At 40.7% G+C, this 27216-nt stretch overlaps 1 protein-coding gene across 1 annotated transcript in view; it reads left to right on the top strand.

Annotated features, from left to right (window-relative positions):
* The window catches only part of LOC142311260 (uncharacterized), a 59018-nt gene extending 33243 nt beyond the window's left edge, over positions 1-25775 (top strand). The window contains exons 5-6 of the mRNA XM_075349501.1: positions 3040-4162; positions 24837-25775. Coding sequence (XP_075205616.1) covers positions 3040-4162; positions 24837-25602 — 1889 coding nt within the window. The 3' untranslated portion in view covers positions 25603-25775. The remainder of the gene's footprint in view (positions 1-3039; positions 4163-24836) is intronic.
* Positions 25776-27216: the final 1441 nt, after the last annotated feature.

The following is a 27216-nucleotide window of genomic DNA, read 5'->3' as shown; positions in this document are numbered from 1 at the left end:
TACACTATATGATAAAACTTATGGTTTCGTTTCAAACTACAACTCGTCCCGCAAAAAGCAAGCCCTTACATGGCAAGATTGACGGAAAAATAAAAAAGTTGCGGCTCTCGGAAGAAAGAGAGGAAAAAAACCAAAACACAACGCCCGAGGACTTAATGAGTTAAGGTTTAGATTTTTTTTGTGTTGATATAGTGGCTGCTAGATGAACACTCTTGTCTCCTACATAGTCAACCCAGAAACCAGCCTGGAGTTATCCGTGCATCACGTGCTCTCTCGCATTCCTCCGTCACTGGTGAGCTGATGATTTATTTTTTTATTTTCCCCTTCCTCGCATTATTTTGCTAATTCAAATCACCAACTTTTTCTCCAGTTAAAAACAAAAAATGTGAGAAATAAAAAAGCATATTTAGTGTTGCCGCATCTGTAAAAGTCTAAAGGCGGAGTTACACGGTACGATATATCGGACAATATGTCGTCGGGGTCACGGAATTCGTGACACACATCCGGCATCGTTAGAGATGTCGTACCGTGTGACAGCTCCAAATGACTGTTAACAAGCAAAAATACTCACCTTATCGTTGCTCGTTGGCACGTCGTTCATTTTCATAATGTCGTATCTCCTTCTGCGCGCCGGTTGTTCGTCGTTCCCGTGGCAGGACACATCGCTACGCGTGACACTCCCGGAACGACGAACACAGCTTACCTGCGTCCGCCAGCTATGCGGAAGTAAGGAGGTGGGCGGTATGTTACGTCCCGCTCATCTCCGCCCCTCCGCTTCTATTGGGCGGTCGCTGTGTGACGCCGAGCGTCCCCCCCCCTTCAGGAAGAGGATGTTCGCCGCCCACAGCGACGTCGTTAGGGAGGCAAGTACGTGTGACGGGGGTTTAACGACTTTGTTCGCCACGGGCAATGAATTGCCGTGACGCACAAACGACAGGAGCAGGTGCTATCGCACGATATATCGTCCCGTGTAATGCCACCTTAATCATTCACAATAAAAAAAAAAAATTACGGGAAATGTTGTTTAAGAAAATAAAATTTGGATTGCCAAAATGTTTTTATTTATTTTTTTTAGTCACTGTTATTTTTCAAAGTTAAAAAAAATTTTAAGCCACTGAAAGAGCAAAAGAAAAAGAAATTATTTGGCATCACCAGAATTGTACTGACCAGGAAAAACATGCCAGGTCACTTTTACCAGACAATTAATTCAGTAATCACCATTGCACCTAACTACTAGTGATGGTCAGACCCGGACTGTAAAAGTCTGGATTCGCATGGTTTCAAAGGTACCCGAGTGCAGGGCCCGGAATTCTGGGTATTGATCCGGATCCAGCAACTCAGGAAATGAAAAAATGAAGGAAAAATAAAGTATATAAGAATGAAGCAAGCGCTTCGTACTTAACGAGTCTCCGGCAAGGCTGTAACTGCTCCGCAGTCACTCATTCACTTCCTGGGCCGCTCATTATCGTTCATCCATATGCACTGCTGTCCCCACCCACCAGCAGTCCTGGCGTCTGTGATTGGTTCCAGTCAGACACAACCCCAGCCTATGTGACAGCATCTGACTGCAACCAATCACAGATATTGTCTGTGGGTCTTTTCGTACAGTAAAAATAAACAAAATTGGCGTAGTGTCCCCCCATATTATGATACCCAACACACACAACGCATACGGCTACATGCTAAAGCCCCTAGCCGTGTGCTTATCTTGGCTGTGTATCAAAAGAGGAGGAACTGCATGCGGCTTTTTTTTTTTTTTTTTTTTAAATAAAATTATTTAAATAAATAATTTTAAAAACCAGTGTACGGTCCCCCCCCCAATTTTGATACCCAGCCAAGATAAAGCCCGACAGCTGGGGACTGGTATTCTCAGGCTGGGGATACCCAGGCTAATTGGGCCCCCTAGCCTTAAAATAGCAGCCGCCCAGAATTGTCGCATCAATTAGATGTGACAATCCCAGCACTTTACCTGGATCTTTCCCAATTGCGCTGGTGACTTACAGATTAGTAATGGGGGGTCTCCTACACCCTCACCATTACTAATCTAGGGCTTATTGGCAGCTTTGAGCTGCGATTAACCCCTTATTATCCCGATTGCCACCCCACCAGGGCAATCGGGACGAGCCTGGTAAGGTGTTGGGATTGTCACATCTAATGAATGCGACAATCCTAGGCGGCTGCGGGCTGCTATTTTTAGGCTGGGGGGACCCAATAAGTATGGGTCTGCTCAGCCTAAGAATCCCAGCCCCCAGCTGTCGAGCTTTATCATGGCTGGGTATCAAAATTAGGGAGGACCGCACGCCGTTTTTTAAAAATTATTTATTTAGAAAAAAGTTGCATGCAGTTCCTCTAAATTTTGATACACAGCCAAGATAAGCGCATAGCTGGATGCTGCAGCCAGTAGCCATAGGCTTTATCTGTGCTGGATATCATAATATGGGGGACCTTACTCTAATTTTTATTTATTATTTTTATACTGTGATAGACCCGCAGACAGGGTCTGTGATTGGAAACAGTCAGCTGACACTCAGGGTGGGGGCACTTCTGACTGAAATGAATAGCCCGCTTGCTCCTATCCACCTATCCTTTCTATCACCATTTTTAATCTCCAGATTCTGGTCCCCATAGACTTATATGGGGACCGATATCTTTTGGTACCCGTTTTTTTGTTTTTTTTTAATCTGGTTGGACCTGCCGATCCCGGGTTATCTGCGAGTCCGCCCATCACTATTAAGTAAAATATTGGGGGTTTTTTTTCAGTACATTACATGGTAAAATGAATGGAGTCCATCAAAACCACTAAACTTTCCCCTAAAAATCTTGCCGCCTTACTGCTATGTGGATAGCAAAATACAAAAATTATAGCACTTTGAGCATAGAAAACTTAAAAATTATGCATTCAGGGGTTGATAATGTTTTAGGAACAAACATCAGAATTACTTTATGCCAAGTGTAAAGGAAATCTTATATTTCAATGCTTTGATAATTGTATCTTTTTGGAGATTATTAATTATTTTATTTCAATTTTTTTATTCTTAGCCGATGACCAAAGCAAGACCTTTGAGGGACATGATAGTGATATACAAAATTATCAAAGCGAGAATCCCATTGCTGCAAATATATGTCCAGGACTCCATGTTGCCGATCTGTCTTTTGATTCCTCCTATGACGAGGGATGTTCTGATAAATCACACATCATTCAACAAAATGCAGATATGTTTTCTGAATCTGAGGAATGTTCTACTGAGGAGTTGGGCCATTTAAGTCAGGAAAGAATGAGTGAAGTGGAAAAAACATTTCTTTGTCCTGAATGTGGACAACATTTTGCTCAACAGGCAGGTTTCATTGAACACCTAAAAACCCATGAAGAATGTGTTGAGGGATTGGACAGCACTCCTGTTAAAAAACACTTCCCTTGTTTACAGTGTCAAAAGCACTTTACCAAGAAATCTCTTCTCATTGAACATCAGAGAATTCACACTGGGGAGAAACCATTTCCTTGTTCACAATGTGGGAAATGCTTTACGAAAAAGTCAAATCTTGTTAAACATTGGAGAATTCACACAGGGGAGAAGCCATTCTTGTGTTCCGACTGTGGGAGATGTTTTACAAACAAATCTGATCTTGTGAAACATTACAGAATTCACACAGGGGAGAAGCCATATTCTTGTTCATCATGTGGAAAGTGTTTTACCCAAAAGTCAGGACTTATTGAACATCAAAAAATTCACACTGGTGAAAAGCCATTTTCATGTTCAGAATGTGGGAAATGTTTTACCTTTAAATCGGGTCTTATTGACCATCAGAGAAGCCACTCTGGCGAGAGGCCTTTTGAATGTACAGAATGTGGGAAATGTTTTACTCGGAAATCGTTTCTTTTTAAACATAAAAAAGGACACTTAGGGGAGAAACCTTACCCCTGTTTAGATTGTGGGAAATGTTTTGCCAAGAAGTCAAATCTTGTTCAGCATCAAAGAATTCACACAGGGGAGAAACCATTTTCATGTTTGGAGTGTGGCAGATGTTTTACCCAGAAATCAGCTCTTGTTGAACATCAGAGAATTCATAAAGGGGATAAGCCATTTATATGTTCAGATTGTGGGAAATGTTTTACCCAGAAATCTTATCTTTTTAGACATCAGAGAACTCACACAGGAAATAAGCAATTCTTATGATCACAGTATTTGAGACATTTAGATAAAAAATTTGATTGCATAAGTTAATCACAAAACTTAGCAATTACTCAAGTTCTTGAAAATTCAAATCACTGAAGATCAATTCAGTCAAAAGTGGCTGTTATACATGGATTTTATCAAAACAACTTGAATTAGTAAGCAAAGAATTCTTCCATTCTTCGATAGGTGTTCTCCACTCAGTTCTTCTCTATTGTATAGGGGAGCACATTATTAGGCTTTGTTCGAATGTCTGTTCAGATATCGTTTGTTCCATTTTAGGAACAGGCAAATGGAAGAAGTGATCCATTGTATCAATGGGAAGAACAGTGATCCCATTGATTTATTATGCGCTTCATTTAGTATCCGTTCTTTAGAATGGAGGGAAAATATTTTTCAATGTACAGAATTTTATTTCATTAAAATTAAGAGATCCCAAAATAATCAATGAGGTCTCTTGTTTCCTGTTCAATAACTGATGCAATTGATCACTATCACTTATTCTAATTGTCTGTTCCTGAAATGGAATGGTCTATTGGATATGTTAATCCTAGAACCTGTTAATGGGGTTTGGGAAAATCCACACTGTCTTCATTTCCGTTGCGCATGCTGCATAGCACGAGGCTGGCTCCTTGTGACAATTTATTTGAAAAATTATCTTTTGAAGTGTGTTGTGTTGTTTATAATTTTTTTTTCTATACAGTTTTCCCCCAAGTCTAATAAGGGGGCTTATGAGAGTCCAATAACTGGTTATAAGTAAGGTAATTTGAAACATATTTTTTGGTGGCCATGCAAATTATTTTACACATGGGGATTTGGATGATGGAGATTAAGAAATAGATGAAGACTGTGACGTAATAATCATGGAGTTGTAGAGTTTGGGATACCGCACGTTCTTTTTACAAATACCTGCAACTCTGACACGCCTGTGAGACACAGACACGTTGTATGGGCATTAGTATAGAGCGGAATCTCACTCTTACTGACATCTGACCGCTCCTACGGTATTATTTCCAGGCTATATACAATGATGCTATCCAGATACCTTGACAAATTCCTTCTGCAAGATAGAGAAAAGTGGAAGAGGAACTTAGGGCCTATGACGGGAGAACAATGGGATAAGGTCCTGTCTCACACTCCAAGCCTTGCTGTATTTGAAACTATAAATGCAAACAGTCGCACACTGAAAAAAGCCAAAAATGTACTAGGAAAAATATGGCACTGCATTACTGCAAAAGAGAGATATTTAGTTTATGAATTGGCCAATGCATGTAAGCCCGGAAACCAAACGGCAAGGTATATCTCTGTATTCCGGGAACCTAACTTAAATGCCACTATCTAGGTTAAAAACATCCATATCTGGGAAAAAATGCCACTATTTGGACTGCAAACCTCCATGTATGGGCAGCTAGGCTCCTGCTATAATGGTTATAATAATGCAACCATTATAGCAGGAGCCTAGCTGCCCATACATGGAGGTTTGCAGTCCAAATAGTGGCATTTTTTCCCAGATATGGATGTTTTTAACCTAGATAGTGGCATTTAAGTTAGGTTCCCGGATTACAGAGATATACCTTACCGTTTGTTTCCGGGCTTACATGCATTGGCCAATTCATAAACTAAATATCTCTCTTTTGCAGTAATGCAGTGCCATATTTTTCCTAGTACATTTTTGGCTTTTTTCAGTGTGCGACTGTTTGCATTTATAGTTACTATGTTTTTTCAGTTTGCACCTGTTCACATTTGTTGGATGTGCGGGTCAGTTTTTTTATATTTCTTGCTGTATTTGAAGGCTAACTGTATTATTTCCAGGCTATATACAATGATGCTATCCAGATACCTTGACAAATTCCTTCTGCAAGCTAGAGAAAAGTGGAAGAGGAACTTAGGCCCTATGACGGGAGAACAATGGGATAAGGTCCTGTCTTACACTCCAAGCCTTGCTGTATCTGAAGGCTAACGACTGTTGCAGCTATTCTTGTTGCACAGAGTGTATAGGACACCTAGTCTATTGCATAAGATGGGGATCCGGACGGATGATCTGTGTCCTAGGTGCGGGTGTGAGAATGCTAATTTGATGCATATGATGTGGTCCTGTGGGAATATTTAAGACTAATGGAGGACAGTATTAGAATTGAATGAACAAGGTTTTAATATATGTCTACAGCCAAGACCTATTATATGTATTTTGGGTCTCCTGGAGGGAGGTGAACGTGAGTCACCGGTGATGGTCGGTATTACTCTTTTACCAAGCAAGGAAACTGTTGGCTTACCATTGGCTGGACCCGACTCCTCCGGCCATCGAGGATCTTAGGGATAGAGTTAACACTATACTTTCACTGGAGAGGGCAGTACAGTGGAACCTCGCTTAACGAGAATTTCGCTTAAGCAAAGCTTTCTGTAAATTTGTAACTCGGTTTACGAGAAAGCTTTGCTGTATGAGCAAAATCCTCACCGCACACACTTCCGGTACCGTACATCCACCGCGCTCTGACCCGCTCTTGAAGTCCACACAAACACAAACACACACAAACACACACAAGCACGCACAAACACACACAAACACACACAAACAAACACGCACATACACACATACAGTATTATGCTCACCTTACCTTCCGTTCCACTGCCGGCCTCATGGTTCTTGTAGTCCGCCGGAACATCGCAACAAGGGAGGAATCCTCACGGCGAACTACAAGACCCAGGAGGCCGGCGATGGAAGGGAAGGTAAGGTGAGCATAATATGTGTACCTTCCATTCCATCGCCGGCCTCCTAGGTCCTGTAGTTCGCCGCTCCAGGATGTGTATCGGCAACCATAGCGATGAGGCAGGAACTTCGGCTGTCAGACGCTACTCAAAGGCAGCGCGCTGGCCAATTAGAGGCATGCGGCCCCTGCCTTTGACGTCAGCTCTCTGGCAGCGGAAGTTCCTCCCTCGTCGTGATGGTAACCCGATACACAGCCCGTACAAGCGAATAGCAAGTCCCAGCAGACCGGCGATGGTAGGGAAGGTACGGTGAGCATAATATGTGCGTGTGCATGCGTGTTTGTGTGTGTTTGTACGTGTGTGTAACAGCACAATAGGGGACCAGGATGGGACATTTAACAAGTTGTGGAACGAATTGTCTGCATTGCAATGATTTCGTATGGGAAATCTTGCTTTGCTGAACGAGTAACTTGGTTAACAAGCACAGTCCCAGAACGGATTGTTCTCGTTGACCAAGGTTCCACTGTATACCTTAAAACAAATACATTGAAGAAGTTCTATAAGGTCTGGGCGGCATGGTTAAATACCCCGGGTCTTCCCTCGTCATCGTTACTGCAGGACAGTGCGGGGGACTAGGTCCTTCTTCTCGTAACTGGCTGATAAATCTACTGGAATGGGGTGAAATGCGTATTGCTGGATCATATATAGTCACTAGAGATGTTATGGGTAGTATATTGAGAAACAATATGTACTTTGTGACCCATACTGAGGTGAGGTGTGGACTACAGGTGCATTGTTTGCTATGTAACTTGTGTGTTGTTTATTGTTACTGACTAAAAGTTTTACCCCTTTCTCTGATGTTTTTGTTGGGAAACAAATTTTTATATGTGGTGTGTAATTTTGCTGTTAAATAATAATGAACCTCATTTAAAAAAAAACCAAAACACTGCGACGTCAGAGATAATGGAGCAGAATCCAAATTCATCAAGGGTAAACATGGCTGTGAATGGTCATTAGATGAATCAACAACAATGGGTAAAGGAAGAAATGACAGAAAAACAGCTCTACAAAACCAATCTAAATGGGTCATGGCTCTGCAAGTGTAGACAGAATGCCTGGCTCAGAGCCGCTGACCACATTGGTAGTGCCTCACCAGTGGACTGGGGGAAGACAAGTATAGTGCGGTTTGTTTTTATATACTAAACTGCCCCCAGAGATGAAAATTAACTGATAAGGCTCTGTTAACCCTGGAACCTGTGAATCATACTGACTCATGGATTGGCTGACGTACTGCCGACATGACATCAGCGCCAATGACAGACACTACAAGCAGTGGTGGATACTGTCCGGTGGAAGAAGAATACAGCATGAATTTGTTTATTTTTAATACCTAACTGTACCCAGGAAGGTAAATCAACACTTTATTTGACTGTTCTAACTGTAAAGAACCCTTTCTATTTAGCTGCTGAAATCGCCTTTCTCCCACTCGCAGTGAGTGCCCCCTGGTTCTTAGTATTGTCTTTTATTGTGTATATATAGCAATAGGATTACTCTGTCCTACGTGCATTATTTTACATTTATCAATTCCAATTATCAAACAATTACCCCAAGTATAAAACGATACACTTTATTAATAATATTAAAAATCACCCATAGAAAAATACACACACATTACAAGATAACATATAGAAGATTATTCCCCTTTAAATACATCAATTGTAAAATCCTTTTCTGAGTTAGTCCATCCATGTAACTTGTTCAATCAATTCATAGGAATCCAAGAATCTCAGCCTTACGGTAATAGAGGTTAGTAGAGTCAGTATCATCAGCATACAATTACGATTACCCTTAAACAGACCAACACCACATTAATAAAGCACGGGTTCCTCAGGAGGCTTTATTAGTTGATATAATCCATGGGTATGCTAGATGTCGATTTTCCACACATGGATCCTGATCGACTTGTATTATAAGCTCCAGAAGCCTAATGGATCAATATCCAGATGTCCAGACCTTTATCACCAGTTCCCCCATCTCTATTACTGAGCAGGCCATCCTTCCTCAGAGCGTTTCAGTGTGATCACACAGACACTACAAGCAGCGGCGGATATTCTCCGGTGGACGTGAAAGAAGAATACAACATGGATTTGGGTTTTTTTTAATACCAAACTGCACCCAGGGAGGTAAATCAACACTTTATTTGACTGCTCTAACTGTAAAGAACCCTTTCCTATTTAGCTGCCGAAATTGCCTTTCTTCGACTCACAGTAAGTTCCCCCTGATTCTTAGTATTGTCTTTGGAAGTCAAGCCTTCATATTGTCCACACGTATTTATACATATAAATGAGAGTAGTATAGCTGCCCGCCTTTTACCTAACTCTAATTTCTGAATATCCTTTTTATAATGTTGAGCCCAAAACTGGATCCCATATTCCAGATGTGGCCTTACAAGTGATTTATAGAGGGGTAACAATACGTTGGGATCACGGGATCTAATCTCTCTTTTTATACACCCTAAAATCTTGTTTGCTTTAGCAGCTGCTGCTTGACATTGAGTGCTGCTGCTCAGATTATTTGTAATGAGAATACCCAAGTCCTTCTCCTGTTCTGTAGTCCCAAGTTTACTTCCATTTAATGTATACGCAGTTATAGGATTACTCCGTCCTAGGTGCATTACTTAACTTAAATGAGCGCCATATGTGTTACCAGCATTCAATGTTTTGGGGGGTCATGGGTTTCATATCATAGCATTTCTGTATGCAAGGTGTCGATTCGTATTTGATTGTTGCACATGGCTACTTTACTATACCTAGACACCACTTCTAGGCCTATAGCTGCCGCCGTTCTCAAGTTAATGGCGGTGGACAGGATATGGGTGGGCACACTGTATACCAGCCTCATAGTCTCATATTCAAGGTTGTATGTTTAAATATTTTCTTCTATGTCAGTCTCTGAATCTGAGACTTCTAGATCATATTTGACGCACGGGGTGCAACTGGTGAACCTCCAACTGAAACATTTCATGCAGTGTTACATTGGTCTGTAAATGGTATAAGTTATACGTGCATAGGTAAATAAACAAGAAACTGATTTTGCTCACATAAGTGGGCATTCCCTTTCTCCAAGCGCTATCTTAGAGGCCTAATTCACTTTGGATATCACTGGTCATCCCGTAATCTGAACTTTGGGTCAGAGCAGAACAGCTGCAACAGACCCTCTGTTGGGAACCCTAGTAAGGTGATATTAATGCCCCTTGACTTCCCAGTGAACCTTGATCACCCAGTATCTCTCCACCAGGCTCACCAGGTCATCTGCATTTTGGGGATCTCCCAGCCTTGTATCTGTCCATCACTAGCCTGGGCTGGGGAAGAAGTCTCAGGCTGCAGCCATTTTTGCACCAGGTGCAGGAGTTGAAACATCTGAGAACTGGGAGGCTTGTACCTTCAAAAGTCCCAGTACACATGATTAATTTTGCAACTATATCCTGACATACAATATTTTTACTTGTGATTAATAGTTTACTTGTTCGCAGACAAATTGGAAATTAGTTTTATTTAAGTCCCAATTTTCGAAAAAAAAAAAAAAAGTTATGTCATTGAGCACTGCCTTCCACTTGGATTAGTACCGTCAAATTTTACCAGAAGCCTTTTTTTTATCAATAGTAAAAAAAATTGGAGGATGCCTTGACATGTATATAAAATTTGAAATTTTTACTATATATTGTGAGACACACAGTGCCCACCTCCCCCCCAAAAAAAGAACAAAAAAAAAACAAACCCCAACTTCCCTCCCCTGGAAGTGCTTTGTTTATGGCTGATTGTAGTTTGTGGAGAGCTAAAGTCCAACTTGTCAAGTCCAGCTGAACCTGCCAAACCCAATCTTCCACAGGTGTGCTCATCTCTGTTTAGTAGTTTAGAAATTATTCTGTAACCAATGCCACCAGTATGTTTGGAAACAGGCTCTTTAGACAGCTCACTGGTTTTACCCATCATGAGTTGTTTTTTTGTGTGGCACCTTGGTAATGAGATAACCTATAAAAAGGTAAACAACTCTCTTGTTCATTGTAAGTTCACCTTGGATTTGCACTCTATATATTAGTTATATGGGTATATAGCCAGTCTTTGGGCACCTTTATATACATTGTTATATTTTCTGGAGTGCAAATCCCAATTTTGGGAGTTTGGTGACCTCTTGTGGCGGTGTTATGCATTACAATTGTTTCATTGCTGTACAACTATATTTCCATGGATAGCTGGGTGCGGATTCCTGGTTTTAATAGCAATTCTGCTTTTTTTGTGCACCTCCACCAAATTCTTGTTATCCTTTTATATTTGCCAATAAATTTCTATTTCTCAGTATTTGGACTGGTTTATCGTTTTTTTCTCCTTTTTGTGTTTAGATGTTATGTAGTGATTTGCCCAGTATTATTTGTCCCCATAGATTATATTCATATTTGGATACTTATTTGGGTCAGTCAACATGTTTTGACCATTTTTATATCAATATGTGTGGATCTTTTCTGTTTGTTTTGTAATTGTTAATTGTGCAAAGTTCACACTAGACCTCAATCAGTGATGGTTTGGGGACCCATGTCATCTGCTGGTGTAGGGCCACTGTGTCTTATCAAGATCAAAGTCAGCACAGCCGTTTACCAGGAAATTTTAGAGCTCTTAGTGTTTCCTTCTGCCGACAAGCTTTGTGGAGATGGAAATTTCATTTTTGGCACCTCTCCACACTGCCAAAAGTATTTAATACCTGGTTTAATAACCACAGTATCACTGGGCTTGATAGGCCAGCAAACTCGCCTGACCTAAACCCCATAGAGAATCTATGGGGTATTGTCAAGAGGAAGATGAGAGAGACCAGACCCAACAATGCAGACGAGCTGAAAGCTGCTATCAAAGCAACCTGGGCTTCCATAACACCTCAGCAGTGCCACAGGCTGATCGCCTCCATGCCACACAACATTCATGCAGTAATTCATACAAAAGGAGCCATGACCAAGTATTGAGTGCATTTACTGTACAGACTTTTCAGTAGACCCACATTGCTGAGTTTAAAATAATTTTTTCTGTTGGTCTTATATGATATTCTATTTTCTGAGATAATGACTTTTGGGTTTTCATTGTCTGTAAGCCATAATCATCAACATTAAACAGAAATAGACACTTGAAATAGATTCCTCTGTGTGTAATGACTCTATATAATATATAGGAATAGATCCCTCTGTGTGTAATGACTATATATAATATATAGCAATAGAGCCCTCTGTGTGTAATGCCTCTATATAATATATAGGAATAGATCTCTCTGTGTGTAATGACTCTATATAATATATAGGAATAGATCACTCTGTGTGTAATGACTCTATATAATATATAGGAATAGATCACTCTGTATGTAATGACTCTATATAATATATAGGAATTGATCACTCTGTTTGTAATGACGCTATATAATATATAGGAATAGATCCCTCTGTGTGCAATGACTATATAGGAATAGATCACTGTGTGTAATTACTCTATATAATATATAGGAATAGATCCCTCTGTGTGTAATGACTATATAATATATAGGAATAGATCCCTCTGTGTGCAATGCCTCTATATAATATATAAGAATAGATTACTCTGTGTGTAATGACTCTATATAATATGTGTTTCCCTTTTTGTATTGAATTACTGAAATAAATTAACTTTTTTATGATATTCTAATTTATTGAGATGCACTTGTAGGTAAAGCCAATAAGAGATTCAGGAAGAAACAAGAGAAGGAAGGAAGCTACAAAAAAACAGGGATAAACTTCACAACTGCAACAAGCAAATAGCACAATTTTCACCTGAAAAATCCGGGACACAACACCTCACAGAGCAACATAGAAACAATAGTTGGCATGAGTAGAAGATTTCATCTGGCTTAAATAGAAGGGGAGCAGATGTGTTTGGCTTCCCCACCACATGTGATCATAGGAGCCTAACAAGCAGGGTAGCAGAGATTAAAGGGAATGTCCAGGTTTTTTCTACTCCATCTGAGAGAAGCATAATGTAGACAGAGACTGTTTCCAATGTTATATCACTTATTGGGCTACTTGCTGTTATTTTGATAAAATCACAGTTTGCTGAGATCTAGTAGTTATTTGATGTAATGTAGAGCAGTTAATATAAAGCAGGGTTATAATGAGCTCATGTATCTGCTGGACTACCTGGCAGCACACCAAGTAGTCCTCTAATGGTAATCTGCTAATTAAACAGTGATTTTATTAAAGCTACACTGTGCAGCCCAATAAGTGACACATCGCTGGAATCAGGGTCTTTATTCCTTCATCATGCTGCTCTCAGACTAGATGGTAAAAACCTGGTGACTGAGTGCCTTTAACTCTTGCTAGCTTGCCTATGAATCCTACATACAGCAGGTCGACACCACCATGATAGTTGGAGAAGTTTGTGCAAAATTCTGTGTTAGGATTCCTTCACACGTCCGTGGAAAACACTAATGTTTTGCATGGGGAGTGGTGAAGGTACGTATGGGTGTGCGTGTGTCTGTGTGTGTTTTACTTGTGCTATCTGTGTGATATCTGGATAGCACACGGACAGCATGAGCTGCTATTCTTACCTGTCTCCTGCGCTGCTGTTACTTCCAGGTCCGCACCGCAGTGACTATGCAATGTGCATAATGGGTGGGCCCGGAAGTAACAGCAGCGCAGGAGACAGCAGCACTGGAGACAGTTAAGTATAAAAATTCCTTATTTTTATGAGACCTGTGTCTTTTTCGGTACGTGTCAATGGATCACATGAGTGTGTGGTCCGTGTGACACCCGTGCTGCCGGCAAAAAACGGACATGTCGCCGTATGAAGCACACGGACACACGTGTGCTTCACACAGTCCATGTCAAAACACAGACATGTGCCCAGACCCATTCATTTTAATGGGTCTATGTATCTCTAGTACATGTGAAAACGGATATCACACGTATCGGAGACACGGATGTGTGAAGGAGGCCTGACACTCTGGCTTGCCCGTGTGGATTGGATGGGTTGTTATTGACATGTGGTGAGAAATTCATGTCAATAGCACCTTTAGAAATACATTGGGGGTGTACAATACTTATTTCACCCACTGTATTTATATATTGTGACCCCTCAGATTTTGTGTTAAACCATGCCTGGTGAAGAGATGTGAGTAGTCTCGAAAGCTGCTATTATTACCATGTTTTCAGTTGGACATTAAAAGGTATCAACCACTGAGGACTCTAAATATTTAATATTTTTCTGTCTACTTGCTAACAAGGTGCACATATATTATTCCACGCTCAGCACTGTATCCATTCACAATAAATGCATTCACACATCTGCTGTCTACACATTACATGCATGCACACACCTGCTGTCTACACATTACATGCATGCACACACCTACTGTCTACACATTACATGCATGCACACACCTACTGTCTACACATTACATGCATGCACACATCTGCTGTCTACACATTACATGCATGCACACACCTGCTGTCTACACATTACATGCATGCACACACCTACTGTCTACACATTACATGCATGCACACATCTGCTGTCTACACATTACATGCATGCACACATCTGCTGTCTACACATTACATGCATGCACACACCTGCTGTCTACACATTACATGCATGCACACACCTGCTGTCTACACATTACATGCATGCACACATCTGCTGTCTACACATTACATGCATGCACACACCTACTGTCTACACATTACATGCATGCACACACCTACTGTCTACACATTACATGCATGCACACACCTGCTGTCTACACATTACATGCATGCACACATCTGCTGTCTACACATTACATGCATGCACACATCTGCTGTCTACACATTACATGCATGCACACACCTGCTGTCTACACATTACATGCATGCACACATCTGCTGTCTACACATTACATGCATGCACACATCTGCTGTCTACACATTACATGCATGCACACATCTGCTGTCTACACATTACATGCATGCACACATCTGCTGTCTACACATTACATGCATGCACACATCTGCTGTCTACACATTACATGCATGCACACATCTGCTGTCTACACATTACATGCATGCACACATCTACTGTCTACACATTACATGCATGCACACACCTGCTGTCTACACATTACATGCATGCACACATCTGCTGTCTACACATTACATGCATGCACACACCTGCTGTCTACACATTACATGCATTCACACATCTGCTGTCTACACATTACATGCATGCACACATCTGCTGTCTACACATTACATGCATGCACACATCTGCTGTCTACACATTACATGCATGCACACATCTGCTGTCTACACATTACATGCATGCACACACCTGCTGTCTACACATTACATGCATGCACACACCTGCTGTCTACACAGTACATGCATGCACACATCTGCTGTCTACACATTACATGCATGCACACACCTACTGTCTACACATTACATGCATGCACACACCTGCTGTCTACACATTACATGCATGCACACATCTGCTGTCTACACATTACATGCATGCACACATCTGCTGTCTACACATTACATGCATGCACACATCTGCTGTCTACACATTACATGAATACACACATCTGCTGTCTACACATTACATGCATGCACACATCTACTGTCTACACATTACATGCATGCACACATCTACTGTCTACACATTACATGCATGCACACACCTGCTGTCTACACATTACATGCATGCACACACCTGCTGTCTACACATTACATGCATGCACACACCTGCTGTCTACACATTACATGCATGCACACACCTGCTGTCTACACATTACATGCATGCACACACCTGCTGTCTACACATTACATGCATGCACACACCTGCTGTCTACACATTACATGCATGCACACACCTGCTGTCTACACATTACATGCATGCACACATCTGCTCTCTACACATTACATGCATGCACACACCTGCTGTCTACACATTACATGCATGCACACACCTGCTGTCTACACATTACATGCATGCACACATCTACTGTCTACACATTACATGCATGCACACACCTGCTGTCTACACATTACATGCATGCACACACCTGCTGTCTACACATTACATGCATGCACACCTCTACTGTCTACACATTTTCTATATGCACACCTTTGCTGCCTACACATTACATGCATGCACACCGCTTTTGTGTAACTATTACATGTGTGCACTCCTTTTCTGCCTACACATTACATGTATGCACCTCTGCTGTGTACATGTTACATGCACATCTCTGCTTCCTATACATTACTTACATACACAACTCTGCTACCTACACATTACATGCATTACACACTTGTTCTTATACATTATACATATAGCATACCTTTTCTACCTGCACATTACATGCATGTATACCTACTGTCTACAAATTACATGCACACCTCCACTGCCTACATATTACATACATGCACACTTCTATTGCCTACACATTACATACATACCTCTGCTGTGTACACATTACATGCACACCTTTGCTTACACTTTATATCCATGCACACATCTGCTTCCTATATATTACATACATTCACACCTTTGCTGCTTACACATTCCATTCATGCACACATTAGTGATCACACTTCTCCATGTACAGTCACACAGTGTAATATTAGTGACTGCAGGATATAGAAACCCCAGTGCCTGACTCCTCCTATACTAGTCACATGCAGAGGATGACATCACCAGTGGTGTCTCCAGAAGAGGAAATGACAATGCTGATGTCAGAGGTCACTGACTCCAGGGGATGCCTGGCAGCAGAGGAGGAGGGTGTGGGGTCAGTGCTGGTGGTCTCCGTGCACCTTTAACCACTTTCTCACATATACTGCTGCATTAGTGAGTAGAATGGTGCTGGATACAATATAGCCTCTCCAGTGCCATCCTCTCAGAATACATCCTCTTTCCACTGTCAGCTTTTCTATAGCCTCTGACATTCCCTGTCTAGTTGTAGGATGAGTCTCCTCTCAGAGCCTGGCCATTAACTAGAGCTGAACACTTCTATGGCATGGAGTCAAGATCACAGACTGATTCTGATGGGACATGCTGAGATTTAAAGATCCAGGGGTCTGGCTTTTATAGAGCTTTGCAGTCTGCAGCACCATAGATGTGCACTCATCTGCAGAAGATTTTACCGCCCCACTACAGTAAGTATGTGATCATATGTCCAATCATCACCCAGCCTAATCGTGTAGCTGCACTCTTGTGTCATATAATTGTAGTGATCATTTACGCTGTATCAAGCAAGGGTGTTTGGCCAAATGTCTGATGTCAGAATGATTATTATACAGGGCTACATAATACTGATGATCATAAAATTGTGATGTTTTTCTACATTTTGTCTCTTGACTTTATAGCAGGGAATTACAGAATCTCATGGTCTAGCTCCTCCTAAACTTAGTAGTCCTCATTTACTCAAGAAGGATGGATAAGCGAGGGAACAACATAACTCAGAGGATATTAAACCTCACCTTGGAGATATTCTACCTGCTTGCCGGAGAGGTGAGGGATTCTATTGTCAAACAAGGATAGTTCCCAACATTTAAAGGATAGCTTATTGTGGAGACATGGGGGTCAGTGGATGTTCTCGTCCACTGGCCCGGCCACCTTTAGAAAGACTGCATGGACCAGGGCTCATCCCAACTGAACGCCCCAACTCCTTACCCGTGGGCAGAACACTACTCAGACAACACAGGGTGCGGGAACCACAATAATTAGACATTATTGGATTCCCAACAGTCAAAGAAATATAACACAAACCCATGCAACTCACACGAGGTAACAGGGAACAGAGTAAAAGCAAAGTAAGCTTCATGAGCACAGCAAGGTCCGTAGCCAGGTAACCGAATCATCCCCAACCTGGGTTTCTTCCAGCCAAATCCTAGGATCCTTGGCTGTGCTCCTGCACAATGTAATCCAGTTTCAGACTCCCTAGCCGGCGCCGAAGTGCCTAGGCTGGATAAAGGACTTCCCACCGGGATCGAAACCCCTAGATTGCAGCCATGTAGCAAAAGAACAACCTGGTGACTCCAACAGTCCCTTTTTTATATCTCCCAGGCACTCATCCCAGGGAATGATGTCTCACTGAATTGGTGGAATAAGGCTGTGCTCTTATTAGTTTGCATTTCAATCCGCATAGCTAATGCTCTTCTGAGTTAGGTAGACAGAGAGGCTGAGGAAAATTACATTAATTTAGCAATCCACATTCTCAGACAATCAGAGGCTCCAATAGTCCTCGGGAACACAATGACTCAACAAACACAGCATAGGGATTCATGTCTGGCCAATTAAGAACATTAACCCCTGACAGACATTTTATAGGGTAAAAAGGTATAGCTACCGCACTAACTGGCAGGGGTTAGTTGAATACACTAGGTAGATAAATTTACACAAATTGATATACTGGGGAGCAATTATAAAGTCAAGGTAGACAAATGTAAAGTTGTTTAAAATTTAAAATAAATGTTTATTTCATATAAATAAAATGGGGTTAAAAAGGATTAAAAACGTCAGGAAATCCTGATGGAACCCAGGTATCCTGAATGATGATGATGAGTGGATCACTATAAGACCTGAGGAATGAAAGGAAAAAAAGGGGAGAATGTGTATCTTAGAATGTAGGCCTAGTGAGGTAAACCTAGTGTTGACGTATTCAGTACAAATAGAGATTACCTGTGTTCCGCAGATGTAGGACAGTGAAGTGGTGAATAGAATGAATAGAGCAGAAGGCCAATGTCCTATGTACAACAGAGGGAACCTGGAAAAATATCGGCGGTTAATCAATGAATAAGGGCTCTAGGTATATGCTCAGTTATTTGTTTTTTCTTGTTTTTTTTCCTCTCCCCTATAGATATACATTAAGGATATAAATTTATTTACTTTTTAGCCAATTAATTGTAGCTGGCATTTTTGGACCTTCACAAACAGCATCTCAACTTTGAGACGACCTCTATGTACATTTGCCAACCATCAATGGGTATCGGAGGTTTGTCACGTATATAGCTTAGCGTACTATAAATATTACCTAGAGCCCTTATTCATTGATTAACCGCCGATATTTTTCCAGGTTCCCTCTGTTGTACATTGGACATTGGCCTTGTGCTCTACTTATTCTATTCACCACTTCACTGTCCTACATCTGCGGAACACAGGTAATCTCTATTTGTACTGAATACGGCAACACTAGGTTTACCTCACTAGGCCTATATTCTAATATACACATTCTCCCCTTTTTTCCTTTTATTCCTCAGGTCCTATATTGATCCAATCATCATCATCGTTCAGGATACCTGGGTCCCATCGGGATTTCCTGACCTTTTTAACCTTTTTTAACCCCATTTTATTTATATGAAATAAACATTTATTTTACATTATAAACAACTTTACATTTGTCCACCCTGATTTTATAATTGCTCCCTAGTATATCAATTTGTGTAGATTTATCTGCCTTGTGTATTCAACTAACCCATGCCAGTTAGCGCGGTAGCTACGGTATACCTTTTTACTCTTGTTAGTGTTTATCACTCCCGGACAGGTTATTTGCGGACCCTGCCTACTTCCTGCAGCTTTCCTGGCAGCTCTCCAACTTTTCTGGTTTGGCAAATAGGTCAATAGGTGGTACCTAAAAACCTATCCAGCAATACCCAACCAGTCACAGAACTCCTTGATTGTGAGCGCTAGTGTCCCTGAAAGTTTTAGACATTTTATAGGGCTGTGTCTTCACACATAACTTGCAGATAGGAGAGGGGGTGTCTGACTACTGAAGCCCCATCTATCCAAAGAATGGAGCCTTCATTTGCTCTGTTAAAATTGTCTAGCACTGTATACGCCTATCTCCGTCAATTCCGTAGAGAATGAATATAACAGTGTCGCCCATGTGTGTGACCACCACTCCATTAAGACAGGACAATTCTGAACCTCAGTCTTGGGATCAGTAGGGGATCCCAGTAGTCAGAGCCTGCCATCTGCAAGTTATTATTCGGATACGTGACAACTTTATATGTTGGAATATACCCTTTGATCAGTAGAAGGACATATCAGAGTCTCATTTAATGCACAGGATTACATAGTAGTGAAGAAGACTTCTGGAGAGTATGTAACATCAGGAGAATGGAGCAAGACCATGAGCCCTATCATAGAGCCTTCACCTTATCCCCCGGTACTTGAAGGTTACAATGAGCAGAAGATCCTGGACCTCACCAACAAGATGATTGAGCTGCTGACTGGAGAGGTGAGCGCTGCTGGGAATACTGTGACATTATACAGTAACACAAGGGACGATGTGTCTGGATAATGACTGTATCATTGTGTGTCAGGTTCCTATAAGGTGTCAGGATGTCACTGTGCATTTCTCCATGGAGGAGTGGGAATATATAGAAGGACACAAGGAGCTGTACAAAGATGTCATGATGGAGGACCACAAGCTCCTCATATCACCTGGTAAGAGCAGATGTTGGTTGTTAAGAGACATTTAAACAGGGTAGACACGCATTTAAACGACTGATGATCGGTAAAAGTTTATCATACCGCATGTTGATCTGTGTAAACAACGTTTAGTGCAGAGCAGATAACCATATATACAGTGCCTTGCAAAAGTATTCTGGCCCCTTGAATTTTTCAACCTTTTCGTTTCATTTCCTTTTCAGGCTTCAAACATAAAGCTAAAAATGTTAATGTTAAGGTGAAGAATCAACAACAAGTAGGACACAATTGTGAAGTTGAACGAAATTTATTACTTATTTTAAACTTTTATAAAAAATAACTAACTGAAAATTGGGGCGTGCAATATTATATGGCCCCTTTAAGCTGATACTTTGTAGCGCCACCTTTTGCTGCAATTACAGCTGCAAGTCGCTTGGGGTAGGTCTCTATCAGTTTTGCACATCAAGAGACTGGAATTCTTGCCCATTTTTCCTTTACAAACAGCTGGAGCTGAGTGAGGTTGGATGGACAGCGTTTGTGAACAGCAGTTTTCAGCTCTTTCCACAGATTCTCGATTGGATTCAGGTCTGGACTGTGACTTGGCCATTCTACCACCTGGATACGTTTATTTGTGAACCATTCCATTGTAGATTTTGCTTTATGTTTTGGATCATTGTCTTGTTGAAAGACAAATCTCCATCCCAGTCTCAGGTTTTTTGCAGACTCCAACAGGTTTTCTTCAAGAATGGTCCTGTATTTGGCTCCATCCATCTTCCCATCAATTTTAACCATCTTCCCTGTCCCTGCTGAAGAAAATCAGGCCTAAACCATGATGCTGTCACCACCATGTTTGACAGTGGGGATGGTGTGTTCAGGGTGATGAGCTGTGTTGCTTTTACGTCAAACATATCGTTTGGCATTGTGCCCAAATAGTTCAATTTTGGTTTCATCTGACCAGAGCACCTTCTTCAACATGTTTGATGTGTCTCCCAGGTGGCTCGTGGCAAACTTTAAACAACACCTTATATGGATATCTTTGAGAAATGGCTTTTCTTGGCACTCTTCCATAAAGGCAGATTTGTGCAGTGTACGACTGATTGTTGTCCTATGGACAGACTCTCCCATCTCAGCTGTAGATCTCTGCAGTTCATCCAGAGTGATCATGGGCCTCTTGGCTGCATCTCTGATCAGTCTTCTCCTTGTTTGAGATGAAATTTCGGCTGGGTCTTGGTAGATTTGCAGTGGTATGATACTCCTTCCATTTCAATATGATCGCTTGCACAGTGCTCCTTGGGATGTTTAAAGTTTTTGAAATCTTTTTGTAACCAAATCCAGCTTTAAACTTCTCCACAACAGTATCACGGACCTGCTTGTTGTGTTCCTTGGTCTTCATGATGCTCTCTGTGCTTTAAACAGATCACTGAGACTATCACAGAGCAGGTGCATTTATACGGAGACTTGATTACACTCAGGTTGCTAATATTTATCATCATTAGTTATTTAGGACAACATTGGATCATTCAGAGATCCTCAATGAACTTCTGGAGTGAGTTTGCTGTACTGAAAGTAAAGGGGCCGAATAATATTGCACGCCCCAATTTTCGGTTTATTCTTCTTTACAAAAGTTTAATATAAGCAATAAATATCGTTCAACTTCACAATTGTGTCCCACTTGTTGTTGATTCTTCACCATAACATTAAAATTTTTATATTTATGTTTGAAGCCTGAAATGTGGGAAAAGGTTGAAAAATTAAAGGGGGCTGAATACTTTTGCAAGGCACTGTATATACGGTAACTATTGTCTGTGTGCATATACATCAAGACAGTTCCATCACTCTATTTGTCTTTTCCAACAGAAGGATCCAATAAGAATAATCCAGAGAGATGTCGTAGTCCTCTGTTTTTCCAGGCATGTTCCACAGAAAATCCTAGTGTCCCAGAGAATCACCAGGTAGATGACATAAAGAGATACGTTATGGACTTCTTGTTTGATCCTCTTACAATTTTGGAAATTCATGCTTAAAGAAGATGTGTTGCCACTCCTGACATGCCTCCTTACGTAATTATGTCCCTATAAAATAACGATTTGGATGTATCTTTTCTTATAAATCTGTAATATACTGTTCCTCTGCTGTTCTTCCAGGAAAGGTTTTAATAAATTGACAACAGAGTGCACCCTTCCTTCTCATGAAATAGGTGTTACACAATCATTACTGATTGCATAGTATCACAGTGTGTAGGGACAGATTCCTAATTTTCAGTTTATTTATACATATCTACTAAAAATAATGGAGGAATGCTGCAAAAATGAGTTGTAAGAAATAATGCTCCAAAATTGCTATATTTTGCGTCGCTGTGACGCCGCACAAACCACCCCCTTAGAAAGGAGGCGGTTCGCCGGCCACAGCAATATCGCAGGGCAAGTAAGTGTGTGTGACGGGTCCTAGCGATGTTGTACGCCACGGGCAATGATTTGCCCGTGACGCACAAACGACGGGGGCAGGTGCTTTCATCAGCGACATCGCTAGCGATGTCGCTGCGTGTAAAGCAGCCTTTAGCTTGTATTTTATTTAATACAATGAATCTATATGGCTGCTAGTTAATTTTCCTTGATTTGTACATTACTCTTCCACTTGTTAATCAGGACAAAGATCTTCCTGAAATTAAAGCTGAAGTCATGAATGAAGAAGAAGAGACATATGAAAGTTGTAATCACATGTTGAAAACAGTGGAGATTCCAACAGATATCAATGCAGGTGAGTAGTAGCCAGAATCCACAGAAAAGTCACACGTTGAGGCAGCCATTTCCCTATCGGCTCCTATGAGCTTTTCCAGCAGAAGCCTTTGTCTGTTGACAAGTATAGTATTGCTGACAGTGCATTGTAAGTGCATTATTAAGCACCTATGTAGTAATTGTCAATTCTTGGTCAGAACTAATTCTAAATTATGTGAAAATGCTGGTTAAATCAATGAATAAAAGTAGAAAGATCTTCCCTTATCGTTTCATATATCTGAGATCTTCCATACAGCTATATTTATGGTGATACTGTAAAGCACGTTTATATACTGCTCAAAAAAAGAAAATGAACACCAAAATACAAAATCCTTTTTTAAGTGTTCCCTTTATTTATTTTTTTTTTGAGCAGTATATATAGGTCCACTTTTTTGTTATTTTTTTTATAGCAGTATCATTTATTCAGGAGCTGTCATCTGCATTGACTTATCATGTCTTGTGAGGACAACAGCTTCTATATATTACCATGTGAGCATACCTGTAGGATACATATTAACCATATAATGACCAAAAACCATACATTTAATTAAATTGATCCTAGGCTTTAACTCTATCCCATTGTAAATTTTCGGTAATGTGTTAAAGCTCCTGCAATCTAGCAGAAGCTTTTCCAGGGACCTTGGGGAGAATTAAAAAGCTGTATATTACTATTTATTGCCAATTATGCAGCAAAAATAAATATTACTGATGTCAATCTGATTACTGAAAAGATCCCTAGCTCTTTGCCGGCATAGAATTGCTTCTGAGTGCTATGAGACTGAGATCATCTCTGCCAGTGGGGCTTGCCTGGTTACAGTGATAAAAAAAATGTTTCCCAGAGATCATGACTTCTTGAGAGACAAATTATCATATCTAAAAAATATATGTATGCATAAAAATCTGTAAATAAGTAATAAAAAAAAAATCCCCACTTCAAAAATTACAAAACAACCTAATTTTTAAATATTGCTTATTGTCCATTAAAGGGGTAGTCCTGTGAAAACAAGTTATATCTTATCCACAGAATAGGGGATAACTAAGTTACAGTGGGTGTTTGAACACTGGGACACCCCCCCCCCCAGTTTGTTAGTTTGGGGAATATTTGTCCCTGTCGGGGGTGTTTTATCACCACTATAAAACTGAGTGGTAGGGTATATGCCCAACCACTGCTCCATTCATTCTGCCTCAAACTACCGGAAAGAGTTGTGTGCAGCCCTAGAAAAGGAATGGAACAGCAGTCGTGCTACCAATTAATTTTCATGGGTATTAATCTTCCCCATTCTGCCAATACGTGCAGGTCTCAGTAGTTGCACCCCACCAGTCAATAAGTTTTGACCTACCCTATGGATCAGTGATAACTTATTTTCACCAGAAAACCCCTTAAATCTATACAGGTCTGTTATTTTGTGTGTTTTATGACCTACAAGTTGTAAAAAAGAAAATACTTTTATATTTCCAACAGATGACTACAGCAATACCTCGAAGAGACATTATAATGATATCTCAAAAAATTCTCTAGTAGAACATCCTACTACCCAAAATACATATTCTGGACTTTACTTTCCTGAACTATCGTGGGACTTCTCGAATCATGAAGAAGGTCCAGAACATATTCTTCCACAAAGTTTATCTTCTGAATCTGTGGACTGCTTTACTGAAGAATCTGATCAGTTTTGCTATGAAAGAACGGAAAATGTGGATAATCTATTTCCTTGTCTTGAATGTGGACAATGTTTTTCTCACAATGCAAATCTCCTTGTACATTTAAGAATTCATAAAAAAAGTATTGAAAGCCAGAAAAACACATCCCTAAAAAGACTTTTTTCATGCTTACAGTGTGGAAAATGTTTTACAAGGAAATCGGTTCTCAATGAACATCTAAGAACTCACACGGGGGAGAAGCCTCATTCTTGCTTACAGTGTGGGAAATGTTTTACCAAGAAATCAAGCCTGCTTAAGCATGAGGTGATTCACACAGGGGAAAAGTTATTTTCATGCTTGGAATGTGGAAAATGTTTTATGTTCAAAGATCATCTTGAGCGTCATCAGAGAATTCACACAGGGGAGAGGCCATATCCATGTTCAGAATGTGGAAAATGTTTTATCCAGAAATCAGGTCTTAGTAAACATCAAAAAATCCACACTGGTGAAAAACCATTTTCATGTTCAGAATGTGGGAAATGCTTTGCTGAGAAATCAGGTCTTGTCAGACATCAAAGAACTCACACAGGAGAGAAGCCATACTCCTGTTCAGAATGTGGGAAATGCTTTGCGCAGAAGTCAGAACTTGTTGAACATCACAGAAATCACACAGGGGAGAAGCCATTTTTGTGTTTGGAATGTGGTCAAAGTTTTAGCAGGAAATCGGTGCTTGCTAATCATCAAAGAATTCACAGAGGGACAATTAACATTGAAGTCATCCTAGCTCCAAGAAAATCTCTGTCTGATGAATCACATGGGCCGCTCAGATAAAATGTAATGCAGTGGAATTCTCCATGAACAAATGTTCGTGCCATTGAATTCTTGTGTGTCTGCCTAGAACTACATCTGAGTTAGTGTTTGTCATTAGCTATAATGATTCTGCTCGTCATGTTGTCACTCTTGATTATGCTATACCTATTTAAATTAAAATATTTTAATATAAATCTTGGTTGGCATATGTTGCTCTAATCTTTCTTTCCAGTCCCATAACGCTGATTGCCTATTGTTTTCCCAATAACATCATTATGGAGTACACTATTCAGCCATGCTGAGCGTTATTGCTGTGAGTACAGCACTAGGGAAAAATAGAAGACTTACTAGAAACAGCAGAGCTTTTGTGTTTCACTTGGAGAAATTCATGCAGATGGAAAATGCTGTGGGCACGTGTTTGGTCACTTTACTTTAACCATTTGCTTCTACAATTAGCTTGATTTATGGGGATTCTAGATTTACATTGACTTGTAGTGATGGGCGGACACGGTCTGTAAAATTCCAGATTCGCGCTGGTTACCTACTACCCGTACACCGATCCTGGGTAATGATCCAACCACCCGGGTAATTTAAAAGAAAAAAAATAAGATTAAAGCAGGCACGTTATATCTACCAGTCTTCATGCGGTTGTGACACTACGTCCGAGGCTGTTCATTAACCTCATGCATATGTACTGCTTCCCCCGCCCACCGGCAGTCTCGATGTCTGTCATTCGTTGCAGTCAGACCGCACCCCCATCCTGTGTGACAGCTTGTCTGACTGCTTGCAATCGCACACACTGTGTGTGTCCCTATAGTGTAAAAATAAAAATTGGCTTAGGGTCCCCCCATATTATGATACCCAGCACAGATAAAGCATACGGCTACAAGCTACAACCCTCAGGCATGTACATTTATCTTGGCTGTGTATGAAAATAAGAGGGACTACATGTGTCTTTCTTTTAACTATTTAAACAAATAATTAAAAAAAAAAGCGTGCAGTCCTCCGAAATGTTGATATCAAACCATGATAAAGCCGACAGTTTGGGGCTGGTATTCTCAGACTGGGGAGGTCCATGGTTATTTGGCCCCCTAGTCTAAAAATAGCAGCCTGCAGCCGCCCAGAATTGTCACATCCATTAGATGCAACAATCCCAGAACTTTACCCGGCTTATCCCAATTGCCCTGGTGTGGTGGCAATTGGGGTGATAAGGGGTTAATGACAGCTCACAGCTGCCTCTAAGCCCTATATTAGTAATGGGGAGGGTCTATGAGACACTACCCATTGCTAATCTGTAAGTGAAAAGATAAATACCGAAAAAATCCTTTATTTTAAATTAAACAAAAACACCCTCTTTTACCATTTTATTAATCGCATACACCCAGTTCTGATGTAATCCACATGAGGTCCCATGACGATTATGGCTCTGCAATGTATGTACTGAAGTCATAGCGATGTAAAAACTGTTTTGTTTTTTTCTTACTTCGGTTTATTAACAACACCAAACAAGGTACATCTGACATTGCATACAGCATCAATCTAAGACATATTAATAAACTATCGCACAGTTTCTACAACGTCAGTTTATACCTGAAGCAAAGTAATATTGTTGTTCATACATCCTAACATTGGTGT

The sequence above is a fragment of the Anomaloglossus baeobatrachus genome, chromosome 5, assembly GCF_048569485.1.
Source record: "Anomaloglossus baeobatrachus isolate aAnoBae1 chromosome 5, aAnoBae1.hap1, whole genome shotgun sequence".
In the NCBI taxonomy this organism is placed as follows: Eukaryota; Metazoa; Chordata; class Amphibia; order Anura; family Aromobatidae; genus Anomaloglossus; species Anomaloglossus baeobatrachus.
This window is presented reverse-complemented; position numbering and strand designations above follow the sequence as displayed.